The 12,444-nt window shown below is 64.7% G+C and overlaps 1 protein-coding gene across 1 annotated transcript; it reads right to left on the minus strand.

The window, feature by feature from the left end:
- Nucleotides 1-4,033: 4,033 nt before the first annotated feature.
- Nucleotides 4,034-10,276, minus strand: LOC106484380 (sodium-dependent serotonin transporter-like; the record flags this gene model as incomplete). Its single annotated transcript, XM_067307349.1, has 12 exons — nucleotides 4,034-4,186; nucleotides 4,815-4,982; nucleotides 5,987-6,087; nucleotides 6,344-6,443; nucleotides 6,882-7,013; nucleotides 7,646-7,758; nucleotides 7,973-8,100; nucleotides 8,250-8,353; nucleotides 8,835-8,969; nucleotides 9,207-9,345; nucleotides 9,627-9,846; nucleotides 9,925-10,276. Coding segments are annotated over 12 exons (1,773 nt in total), but the record flags the coding sequence as incomplete, so codon positions are not given.
- Between the last annotated feature and the right edge of the window lie 2,168 nt (nucleotides 10,277-12,444).

Genomic DNA, 12,444 nt, shown 5'->3' on the forward strand with positions numbered 1-12,444 from the left:
CAAACAGCACGCGGCTACAGGCGGAAAGTTTTACATCGGATTAAGGACAAAGTCAGTGATACAGGACTCTGCTACAACAACAACAACAAAAAAGCAATGTTACCTTGCTCCCTCTCTCATCTCACGCAGATTAGAAGTCATATCTGCTCTAGACCAACCTCATACCCTCATTTTACTAAAACAACGGAGCAGCAAAGAAAATCACCAAGAACGGTCAGTATCTTTTAAAGCAAACTGAATCGGAAAACATGTAAGATGCAACAGAAGGTTTTAGAGAACATGTCGACACAATTGTACTGGAATTAAAGTTTTAAAATACTAAAATAAATTACTAGCCCCAAAAAACCCTATGTTAAATATCAAAGTAACACACATTAGCAAAATCCAGTTACTACTCATAGCAGTGCAAAACCAAATAGCAGCATTCATATGCAAGTGTGATTTCAGTGTAAACACGTGAATTCATTACATACAATGCATAGAACGGAGATCTGTCCGTAGCCAAAACACTTCCAGAGAGCCGAGACCAGCGGTCCACGAGCTTCACCAAAACGGGCTCTCAAGCGTGAACTTCCGGAGGCTCTTAAGTATTTCCAGTATCACAGTAACCTGTCCCACCTGCTCCAGGAGCCCAAATCCATCTCTAAAGGGGTCAGTGGTTAGTACAAGTTAGAAACCCTCGTCTGCAGCTAAACTCCTAGCGGACTCAGCGTAGCTGTTTTGGTGCAAGGCTGTTGGAGGATGTTTAGTTAAGAGTAAAAGCAGCTAGTGTCAGGCACGACAAGCCTATCCCAAAAGAGCTAAACCAGATTTTGCTCGTGCATCAGTATCTCTGCTCAGAGGCGAGCACGCAGCGGACCCGCACGGCCGCGGCTGGCTGCCGGGCGTTCGCCTTCCCGACGGCTTTTTTGGAGCCTCCGCTAGAAACCTTCCAGACTGGGCGGTCGAGCAAGGAACCGAATTCACCGGGAAGCAAAGCTCGGGCCCGCCACGGGTCACGCAGCGCCGCCGGGACGCAGCCCGCGCCATCGCCCTGCCCGGGCAGGGTCGCAGCCGGCGCTAAACCTGCGACCCTGGGGAAGGCAGCGGGGGGCTCCCGCTCGGGATCAGCCCCGGCGTCCCGCTGGGCTACGACCCGCGGAAGGCCAGGGCGCTGGGACGAGCCAGGCAGGCGGCGCCGCGGAGCCTCCCGGCGCGATGCCGCCGACCTCCTTCGAGCTGGGCCGGGTGGACGCACCGTGGAGGGCGTCCGCTGCGCGCCGTCACCGCCGCCACCCCGCCGTCATCGCCGTTGTCCCGTCGTCGTCGTCGTCTCGCCGTCGTCATCGTCTTGCCGCCGTCGTTGTCGTCCCGCCGCCGCCGCTACCGCCGCCGCAGGGGCTTGTAGACGCAGAGGGCCATGAGGACCATGGCGAGCAGCAGGGCGCTGAGGACGCTGCCCATGAGCACTGCGGGGCGAGACGGCGCCCGGTCAGCGGCCCACGGCGCCCGGTCCTGCGCCCCGCGGGGCCCCCGCTCCACAGGGCCCCAAACCGCGGAATGGGCTAAAAAAGGCCCCCTCCCTCCCCCCCCTTTTCAACCCCTTTTTTAATAACACAAGGCTGTTTTAAGCCCTTTAATACATCCAAACGCCTTCACGACGCAAATCGCCGATAACTACCGGGCGCCGCGGGGGTCACGCCGAGGGGGGCCCAGGCGTCCGGGGGGGGGGGGGCCCAGGCGTCCGGGGGGGCCGCTGCTTACCCAGGTTCTGCTTCTGCAGCACGGCGTAGGGCCGGCTCCGCGCCGCCGCGCCGGGGCCCAGCACGGCCGCCGCCAGCGCCCAGCCCCGCACCGCCGCCATCGCCATCGGCCTCGGCCCCGGCCCCGGCCCCGGTCCCGCCTCGGGCGGCTCCTCGCGGCGCGGCCGGACCCGCCTCTTCCTCCTCCTCCTCCTCCTCCTCCTCCTCTTCCTGCCGGCCCGCCCCGCTCCCTCCCCTGCTCCCCCTCCGCCTTCCCTCCCTCCTCGCCCTTCCTCCCCCAGCTCCCTCCCCCCTCCCAGAGCCCCCTTCCTTTTCCTTCCTTCCTTGTTTCCCTCCCCTCCCTTGTCGCCTTTCCCATTCCCTCCTTCCATCCTGTTTCCCTCCCCTCTCTCTTACTCCTTTTCCTCTTTCCCTCCCTTCCCTATTTCCCTCGTCTCTCCCTGATCCCTTCCCTCGTGTTTTCCCCTTTCCATCCTTCCTTCCTGCTTCCCTGTCCCCCTTCCCTCGTTCTTCCCTTCCCCATTCCCTCACTGCTCCTTTTCCCCCTTCCTTGTTTTTCCCTTCCCTATTCCCTCACCTCTCCCAGATCCCTTCCCTCGCTCTCCCCTTCCCTATTCCCTTGCTTTTCCCCTATTCCCTTCCATCATTCTTCCCTTCCCTGTTCCCTCACTTTTCCCCTATTCCCTTCCCTTGCTCTTCCCTCCCCTATTCCCTCGCCTCTCCTGGATCCCTTTCCCGGTGGGAAGCCAGGTCCCTGGCTGGGGTCCCTCTCCCACTCCGGTCCCTGTCATCCGCTGAGGGGTCTCAGCAGCACCCAGCTGCTGGAGACCCGGAGCCGGCTGCGGCGAGGAGTTTCGGGATCCCGCAGGGGCGGCCGCGTGGCCCGCGCTCGGCCCTGCTCGCGGCATGGCTGTGTGCGCCGCGGCGCTCGGCCGTGCCGCGCGGTTCTGCTCTCCCGAGTCGGGCTGAAATGAAGCAGAACGCGCTCAGCGGGGCGGGCGGGAAGAGCGTGACGGGGAAGATGGAGCGCGCGTACGGAATAGCGAAACGCAGGCAAACCACGCGCCCAAGGGCAGCCTGGTGCTGTGACGAACACGGGAGCCGGGGAGCGTTTAATACCCCTGATAACTGCTGAAAAACGGGTGGGTTAGAGGAGAAGTGCCGCGAGGTGATTTAGGGGCTGTGACGGATGCCGGGTGGCCGGTTGCGAGCGGGAGCGGCGAGAGCGCGGTGGCCGCTCGCGCCGTCGGCCGTGGTGGGCAGCCCGCTTCTGCGGGACGCGGCTCCTCTTCCTCCCGCCGACGGGGAGCCCAAGGTGCTTGTGCCCAGCACCGTCGCGCCGGCGAGCAGCCGCGGCTTCGGGCCTCGCCTTGGAGCGCGGGGGCTCCGCCAGAGCCTTGGCGACGCTCTGTCCCACGGCATGAGCTGTTGCGCGGGCAGCCCGCGGCTCGGCGATGTGCAGCCGCCCCGGTGCCTGTCGCTTTTGGGAAATCGGCGCAAGGAATTCCAGATCCTCTCCCTAGGCTTATCGCGTGATGACCAATATCGGCTTTATTTTCCGCGTCACTCACGTCACAGCTAAAGGCATGCAGCGCTCGCGTTCGCTAGGCTCGCGCAGCAAGGCGGCAAGCGTCTCTAAGCCAGGCTGGCGCAGTCGGACACAGCAGGGTGCGCGCCGCCACGTGTCCCACCGTCCCGAGGCCTGGGAATCAGCGTTCGGCCCCGGATCCGCGGGGAGGAATTGGTCCCGCGTGAGCCAGCAGCCGAGCGGCTACAAGCTCCGGGCCGTGGCTTCGGGAAGCAGGCAGCGAGGGATGCTCGGTTTTTGCCAGGTCCGTGTCTTCGCGCCTCGCTCCGGCCGCCCGGATATCCTGTAACGCCAGCGTGCCTCGGCAGCTCGCGCGCGGGGCACTTGCCGTCCCTCCCTCCCTCCCCGTTCGTGTTCGGGGTGATTTACGGCCGCACGTCCCGGCTCTCTGCACCGCCGCGGCTCTCGTCTCGTTGGGGTGACGGGGATCGGCGATGGGCTGCGACGACACGTGTGCAAAGCCGGGTCCTGCTCTCGTTGCTGTCGACGGGAGGGTTTTCCGCCCGCGGTGAGAACTGGATCTGACCTATTAGCGCGCGACGAAGAGGCCGGCAGCGCCGGCTGCGGCCGCGGTGCCGTTGGGATGTGCTGGCAGGAGCTGCCGCAGCGTCTCGCCATGCCGGTGCCTGCACGGCCTGGAGGGGGGGGGGCAGCGAGGGCAGCGGCGTGCCGCGGGGAGAGCGACGGCGGCGTTTCTTCCGCCTGCCCGAAGACGGTGTCAGGGCAGGGCCGGGGGCGCCGAGGAGGGTCCGTGTCCCCCCGCTGCGCGGCGGCGCTAAAGCAGAGGCGACAGGCGCATCGCCTCCACCTGCGGGTCTCGTGCCGCTTTCTCGGGCCGAATGCAGACGGCGAGGCGCTGCGGGACGGGAGACGCCGAGAAGAAGGGCAGCGGGTTACCTGCCGGCACGGGCGGCCGGGTGCCGTGCGCAGGAGACGCTGCTGCCTCCCGTCCTGCTCTTCCCCCAGCTGCATCCCTGGACGTGCCGGGCTGGCGCAGCCGGAGCGGGGCTGGGGGCCGTGCAAGCCGTCGGTGGCACGGCGCGGACGCCGCATGCCTGTACCCCCCCCCGTCAGCGTGGGGAGCCGCGGGGAGGAGGCGTCCCACGAAGGGGCACGGAGGAGCGGTGACGTCTGGGGACAGGTTTGTGCCTCTCGCCTGCCTATGAGCGGCACCGATCTCGCCCCGCTGTCTTCTGGCCCAGCCCAAATAACAGCTTTTGAAATACGGCTTAAAAGGATTAGGCCGTCGAGCCGGGCTCCTCTGCGCCCTCTTGAAACCAGCTCCCCAGCAATGATTGAATCGCCGCGGGAAGGACAGTGCAGCGGGAGGAGCCCCGGCTCCCTCCCCGCAGCACCGGAGCCTTGAGCACCGGCCTCGCGCTGCACCGGGCCACCGCCGCCGGCCAGCTCCCGCTCCAGTTCCTGCTCCCGCTCCCGCTCCTGCTCCCATTCCTGCTCCCGCAGCGCGGCCCCCGGCGCCTCACCTGCTTGAGAGACCCGGGCGTCCCCGCCAGCTTGCACACCATGTAGAAGGGGATGCAGACGAAGGACGAGGCTCCTACGAGGGAGCCCACCGAGATGCTCCACGCCGGGTACTGGTAGTCGAAGAGCGCGAGAGGCGGCTGCTCCAGCAGAGAGCTGGCGATGATGAACTGTGAGCGAGCGGAGAGGGCTGCATTAGGGAAGGACGACAGCGGGACATCGCACACCGTCACACACGCGCACGCGTGCAGGGCTGGAGCATGGATGTACAGCCGGCAAAACCTCTGCACAAGCAGAGCCCGCTGGGGAGGCTCGCGCGTCCCCGGCAGAACAGCCCCGCTCGCTCCCCAAAGACAGCAGATCAGCTGCAACGTCTCCCCAGCCCTGTTACAAATATGGGCTCATCCCGCGGCTTAACAGTGTTCACATCCCTCTGCCATCGCTTCTAACTGCTAAAGGCGAACGTGGCTTTTGCAGTGACGTTTTCCAGACTGGCACCGCTCGCGCCGGTTTGCTCCTGCAGTTCCTCATCTGGCAAACCGCAAAGGCGATGGCCTGCAAAGGCTGCACGTCTCCGCGGCGAGATGAAACCATTTGCTGTCTACTTTGATTATAATGCTTCTCTCTTAATAACCTAGGCGAAGCGCTTCGAGCCGTAATTAATGCCCACAAGGCCTCTCCTCCTGCAAATCCGGCGAGATCAGACCCCTGTGCATCTCGCAGGTGGCAGCCTTTGAAGCGCGGGCAGGGCTGGCGGCTCGGAGGCGGTGGGTGCAGCCGGGCGCGCGGGGCTGCAGCGGTGTTCGGGGCCGGGCGAGCGTGGGGCGCCGCCATCCTCGGCGTCAGCAGCTCCCTTTCCCGAGGAGGGTGAAACGGGCCGCATCCAGTGCACGGTGAGCACGCCCGGCTGCCAGCTCCTGGCTGTGCCCGGAGCGCAGCTGCCAAAGAGGCTGGAAAACGCACTTTTAACTCCCTGTCTTTGAGAAATGCCCTGTCCCGGGCTGTGGGCAGCTTGGCATGTCTCCTAGTTAATTTAGGAGCTTCCCATCGATTTTGTGTTGCAGAAAACAGTGGGGATGTGTGTTTCCCAAACAGCAGCCCTGGGCAACCCCCTTGCTCGTCATTTAAAGGGAAATTGGTGGCTTGACTTGTCCCTTGGGATATCGATACTCACTGCTAAAAAGGCAGGGCTGATGGCGACCCAGCAAACCTTCCAGAACATCCCCGGGGCAAAGCCCAGCATGGCTTCCACGTCGTTCGAGAACCGCTGGATCCCTGCCGGAGGAAGAGCCGTCACCGCCCGGAGCGGCCGAGCCCCGCGCGCGCTGCGCTTGCGGGGGGATTCGCGCGCTCGGAAACGCACTGCCCCGAGTCCCTCATCCCGCCGTGCCGGGAGTCGCGCGTGCGCTCCCGCACCGCTGTGCCCCTGCGTCCCCTGCCGTTCCCTGGCGTGCGTGAGGCTGAACGCCTGTGCCAGCGCCCGCAGGATGGTTTTCAGGTGTGTGGTGGGCGCTTAATAACGGTTTCTTACCATAAAACCAGGACACAGCTATTGCTTCCAGCAGCACCACTGCCAGGATGGAGCAGCCGGCGCCGAACTCCTCCAGGAGCTTCACCACGTACGCGCCGCCCTGGAAGGACACGGGTGAGGTGGCAGCTCGCCCCGGCGGCGCGCTGCGCCCCTCTTGCTCCCAACACGTGGCTTTTTTGCCAAGGTTCGGATTCCCCGGGAGGCCGGGAGGCTCGGCCGGGGGGGGACAGAGAAGGCTCCGCTCCATGGAGTAGCTCCCCCAGCCCCGCGGCCACTGGGGAGGGAGTCTCCTGCATCCCTCGCGCCTCGGCCGTGTCCCCAGGCTCCGCTACGGGGACGGACCTGGCTGGCGAAGGAGCACGGCCACCTCCGAGGGCTTCCCGAGCGTGGGGTGAGTCAGTGGAGAGCTGCCCACAGACCCTGTTGGGGCGTTTAGCGGGTCTCTGGGAAAACCTGCTCCCAGAGTTGTTAGAGGAACGGATAAACGCCCGGCGAGGGGTGAGGCGGAGCGTGTGCGGCCTGCCGGTGCCGTACTCACGTAGGTGAGGGTGGTCAGAGAGCCCAGGAAGCACACTGCGATGAGACCGAGCACGAAGAGCTCCCTGCGCGGCGCGAGGACGTGCGGGTACTCGTCCATCACGGCCGTGATCACCGCTTCCAAGCCCCCGAACTGCAACGGGAGCGCCGGCGTGAGGCAGAGCAAGAAGGCGCCGGGCCGGTCCTGCTCTCGAGGAGATCTGCCATGGCCCCGCGGTCCTCTCCATCCCGGCGCCCGGTCAGCCGCTGCCTCCTGCCGGCTTCGCCCGGCCCCCACCCGGAGCAGCCTCTTCCCGGGGTGTCGGGGCTCCCCTGCACTTGCCCGCGGACGGGAAAAGAGCAGCGAATCTTATCGGCGGAGCGCGGGGAGGCTGGTAAAATGCCGGGGCGCTTTGGGGAAAGCCGCAGGGCTGCTGTTGCTCCCGCGTTCCCGCGCGGCGCTGAGCGGCTCTGGAGCCGGAGCAACGCCGGGCGGCGGATGGAGAGCCGGGGCTGAGCGCTCGCTGCCTCCCCGCGCTGGAGCTGAGCTGGGCACGTCCCATCCCCTCGCTCCGGGATCGCCGTCACCTCCTAGGGGCTCCGCGAGCGGCCAGCCGGATGAGGCGCGTTAGAGACGAGCAGGTTGTGCTCCGTCCGTGCCCGCGCGGGCTGGAGGGGCCAGGCCAGCTGCTGCCTTTCCCCGCGTCCTGAGGGCCCCGTTGTTCCCAGCAGGGATGCAGCCCGGAGCAGCCGGCTGTGCCCGCTGTGGTTTGCAGAGGCGCCTACCGTGCTGTCCAGCCCCAGCGTTATCACCATGAGGAAGAACATGATGGCGAAGAAGGTGGATCCCACCATGGTGGCGATCGCTTCCGGGTAGGTGATAAAAAGGAGGCTCGGCCCTAGGAGGGAAGGTGGGTTCATTTTGCCTTTCCGCTGGCTGCTCCGGCGTGAGCCCAGGTGGCGGCAGTGGTGGGAACGGTGTTGGCGTCAGGAAGGAGAGGTCCCAAAGCTGCGGTGGCGGCCGCGCCGGCTGGGACGCGCTCGCAGAGCCGGGGCGGGTCGGCCCCGCGGGACCGGGAGCAGCCGGGGCGCTGACGCCGGAGGGAGGCGAACCTTTGTCTTTGGCCACGTCCTCCACCTCCACGTCCCTCATCTCGGCCATGTAGCCCAGCACGGTGAAGATGACGAAGCCCGAGAGGAAGCTGGTGAGGCAGTTCACCGCGCTGGTGACCAGCGCATCCCTGGAAAGCAGACGGGGGGTGGGGGGAAGGTGTCCCGCAATGCCATCGCCTACGGAGACCTTCCCGCGAGCTCGGCTCTCGCCGGCGCAGCCTGGGCGCCCCGGGGACCCCGCGGCTGCATCCCACCGCGGCTCGGCCGCGCCGCTCACCGGTAGCAGTTGTTGTGGAAAGGGTTGTAACTGGCCAGAGCGAGAAGGACGCCGAATCCGGGGCCCAAGGAGAAGAAAATCTGCGCGGCAGCGTCGACCCAGACCTGGCAGGGAAGCAAGAGGCAGGCTGGCGCCGGGACGGGCTCGGCAATGCGGAGACGGGCTCCGTGTCGGCACGCGCTGCCAAAGCTCCGCTCCTGCCTGGGGCTCCCGCGCCTCCCATTCCCCCCGGAAGCGTCCCGGGAGCAGGCAGGAGGGGAGCAGCTCTCCTCCCTGGGGCTGTGCAGTGGCGGGACCGGGCGCTGGCGTCCTCGTCCGACGCACGCGGAGGGCAGAAGGAAGCGCGGGGGTGCCCGGAGCCCCCTTTAATGAGAATTCCCAAGCGCCGCACTGCTAATTACCCACGGGAAGCGTATTGTCAGGCCGCGGCACAAATAAAGCCCGGCGGCAAATGAGATGGGTGATTCGGTTATGGATTTGCATTTCCAAGAGCTTGTCCAGGGTGTCTCGTTTCTGCAGGAACAGGGAAGCGGCGGCGGCGGGGGCAGCCCCGGGGGCACGGCGGGCGCGCGGCGCGGCACTCACCGCAGTGCTCAGGAGCTTGCCCCAGTCCGGGCGCAGGTAGAAGACGACCCCTCTCCACGCGCCGGGCAGGGTGGCCCCGCGGACCAGGAGGACAAGGAGGACGACGTAGGGCAGCGTGGCCGTCACCCACACCACCTGCGGCGGAGGCGGGCGTCAGCAGTGCCGCCGGCACGGCCGGGCGCCGCGGCCCCGGGGGGTTTGAGGGGTGCCGGCAAGGGGCGCCAAGGGGGCAATATCCCTTATTTAACTCGCCGAGGCAGCCAGGCACACACCGTGCATGGCCGGAACGATGGAGAGGAGCCGCTGGGTGCCCGGTCGCATGGCCCCCGTGCTCAGGTCCATGCCGTGCAGGGCTGTGCCGGGGCTCCTTACCTTCCCCGAGGTTTTCACTCCTTTCCACAGGCTGAAGTAGACGACGGTGAAGATGAGGAAGAGGCAGAGGAGCAGCTGCCAGCGGATCCCCCCCACGTCGTACAGACCGCTGGACTTCTGGATCTCCAGGACCTTCCTCCTGTGGCCCGAGAGCCCCGTGCCGGGGAGGGGGACTCAGGGCGGTGCAGCACCACCCGGGACGGGGCTCAGCACCGGCTCGCCACGGACACGGCCCCGGCACCGCGGCACGCGCCCATCTCCTGCAGCATCGCGGAAGGGGACCGCGAAGCTCCCTGGGAGGCCGTGGTGCATCGCCGTACCTGCTCCCAGCGCTGCTGGTCCCGCTCCTCGACGCAGACCCAAGCGCATCCTCGGGGACTTGCCCCGGCTCAGTCGCATCGTCTGCTTACGCGCACTTACGTGTAAAACTCCTCGGCGGGGGAGCGGGAGGAGTTGGTCCAGGTGACGTTGCTGCCCCCGAAGTAGCTGGTGCAGCTGGGCGTGTTCCAGGGGTTGTCGCAGCTCGTCCAGGGCAGGGTGCCCGAGAAGGACGAGTAGAAGTAGTAGAGAGCCCAGGCGATGATGGTGTTGTAGTAGAAGGAGACGTAGAGGCCGATGATGCAAATGGCAAAGCCAACGCCTGGGGGAAGAGGAGGGCAGGTCCCCGCCAGCCCCTGGCAGCGGCCACGTCATTCCCCCCGTCCCGCCGGTCTCCTACCTTTAAAGATGGGACAGATGCGTTTCCAGATGGGGATGGCGCCGGTCCCGTGGAACTGCCCCAGTGCCAGCTCCATGTAGAAGAGCGGCACCCCGCCGAAAACGGCCATCAGCGTGTAGGGGATGAGGAAGGCTCCTGCGGGGCAGGGACAGCACGGCGGTGAGCATCGCGCCCAGCCGCCGCCGGGCCGAGCGGCCCTGCTCCGATGGCTGCGGATCGTTAGCTGGGATCGCACGGCCCGACCGGCACAAGCGGCAGCACGAGCGGTGAGTGGCAGTAGGGGGCGACACCAAGCACCGCTCAGGTCTGGAAGAGCTCGGCAAAAATCCCCCTGAGCACGCGTTGCCACCCTGAGCTATAAATATTAATGCTGTCGTCTGCATTATTCATAACGATGGCGCCTGCACCGGGGCTACGCCGGCACCCACGGGGCTGTTCAGGCGGGAACCGCTCTCTGCGCTCTGCTGGGATTAGTTAATTCAGCCCCCGCGGCTCCTCCGAGCCCCTTCCTCGAGGACCGGGCTGGCACTGGTCTATCCCAGCCGCGTGCACGTGGGGTTTTCCTTCGGAGGACGGCGGGGAGCTGCCAGAGCCCCTGCGAGAGGGAAACTCCCTGCTCCTGCACGGCAGGGCTGTGTCTGGGCCGGGATGCTGCAGGCAGCTGGGAATGCTGTGGAGCAGCTGGGGATGCCGTGGGCAGCCGGGGATGTTGCGGGCAGCCGGGGATGCCGCAGGCAGCCGGGGAGGCCGTGGGACGGGCGCTGGGGGAGGCGCGCGGTGTGGTGCTGCGCTGCGCTCCCGTTCAGCAGCCCTCGAGGACGTCTCTGCCGTGGACGCGTCCAGCTGAGCCCAGAGCCCCCGTGCTGCCCGGAGCTGCTCTCCTCGTCCCTCTCTTTTCGGGCTGTTCCTTGCCTTTCCGAGCGATGCTATTTGGACGGGGTGCTTTCTGCACGCCGGTTTGCACGGCACGGTTAAAACTGCCTAAACCACCCCAGCGAAGAGCGGCTGAAGTTCACTTGCAGGCGCCCAGGAGTAAATCACAGATCACTCGGGGTGCTTCAGCCTGGGCGCCCGGCATCCACGTTTTAGCCTCAGGTATGGCACTAATTATTTTCTTCTAATTTTCTCAGTCACTAAGAGGATGTTACCCGAATGCCTACGACTTTGGCAATTAAATCCACTGCGTTTCTGCAAACAGCACAAAATTTTCCTTCCTTTTCAGTCGTTCTCTGTAAAGGTTTTTGTGTTCTCGTCCATTGAAAACAGTGCATTTAGCTCTCACTTCCTGCAGGTTTTTCCTTAGTGGAGCTAATGTGTCTTGACTTGCTGTCGCTCGCCCCTGCCAGGAGGGAGCTCGCCGAGGGGCGCAGGGTGCAGCGCAGGGTGCCGGGCTGTGCCTGCCCAGGTTGTCCTAAAGCACGAGCGCCCGGAAGGGCTGCTCCCCAAAGTCTCCAGATCCCAAAGCGTACGAACCTCCCACCCCAAATTTACAGCTTAATCGCTACATTCAGTTTGAACCTTGTTAGTTTTCTCTTTTTAATCTCAAAACTATTAACCATACAACGCGTGCTAGCCATCCCATAGCTGCAAGCTGACATCTCTAATCCCACCAGGAAAGAAGTGAATGGAAGAGGGTTTTCAATGGAAAAAGACACAAGACAGAAAAGAGACAGATGTCAGCAGAAGTTGGGTCGCTCTCTGAAACCGCCCTCGCCGGAGAGGGGCAGCTACAGAGACGAACAAAGGAGAGAAACAGCAAGTTTGCCAGGTCTGAAAGATGAAAAACAAATTTCTCTTCTCGAAAAGAAGACTTAAATAATCCTAGCTGTGTCCTTACCCCCTCCGTTTTGATAGCAGATGTAAGGGAACCGCCAAACGTTGCCCAGATCTACAGCGAATCCGATTACGGACAGGAGGAAATCCATCTTTTTGCTCCACTTGTCCCTGGGGCGGGTCGGGGGGCCCGGGGGCGCCGGGGAGGGCTGCTCCGCCATCCCGCCGCCACGCCGGTCCTGCAGCCTGCAGGCTGAGCAGGTCGGGGAAGGGCAGGATTTCTCGCGCTGATGACAGATCCGAGGAGGGGAGGGTCCCGCCGCCTGGGCTTCCCCCCCCCTCCGTCGGGAAAGCCGCGGCGCGGCGAGGCAGCCGGCAGAGGAACCCATCCTTTGATGGCAGGTGGAGGGGGAGCGGGGGGAGCGTTTCCCTGCGTGGCTGGAATGCGGGATGGGGACCGGCCTCAGCGCACAGGTTGTGCCGCTCCTGCCCCAGGCTGGCTGCCCACCCAGGGGGGGCACGTTTCTCGCTCCCGTGCTGGGGGTAGCAAAACCGTGACCGTATTTGCACACAGATGTGGTGCTAAGCCAGACATGGCGGTTTGGCTCTGCTCTCTTTCCTCCTGGTCAGTATTGATTTCCTTGTCCTGGGTGTGTTTTGCAGTTCCAGCTGTGCGGACAACAATACCAGACCCACCAAAGGCCACTGCAGCTCGTTCTTCCCGGGGAAGCTGCGGGGCGAGAGTGA

This window comes from Apteryx mantelli, chromosome 17 (assembly GCF_036417845.1).
Source record: "Apteryx mantelli isolate bAptMan1 chromosome 17, bAptMan1.hap1, whole genome shotgun sequence".
Classification (NCBI taxonomy): Eukaryota; Metazoa; Chordata; class Aves; order Apterygiformes; family Apterygidae; genus Apteryx; species Apteryx mantelli.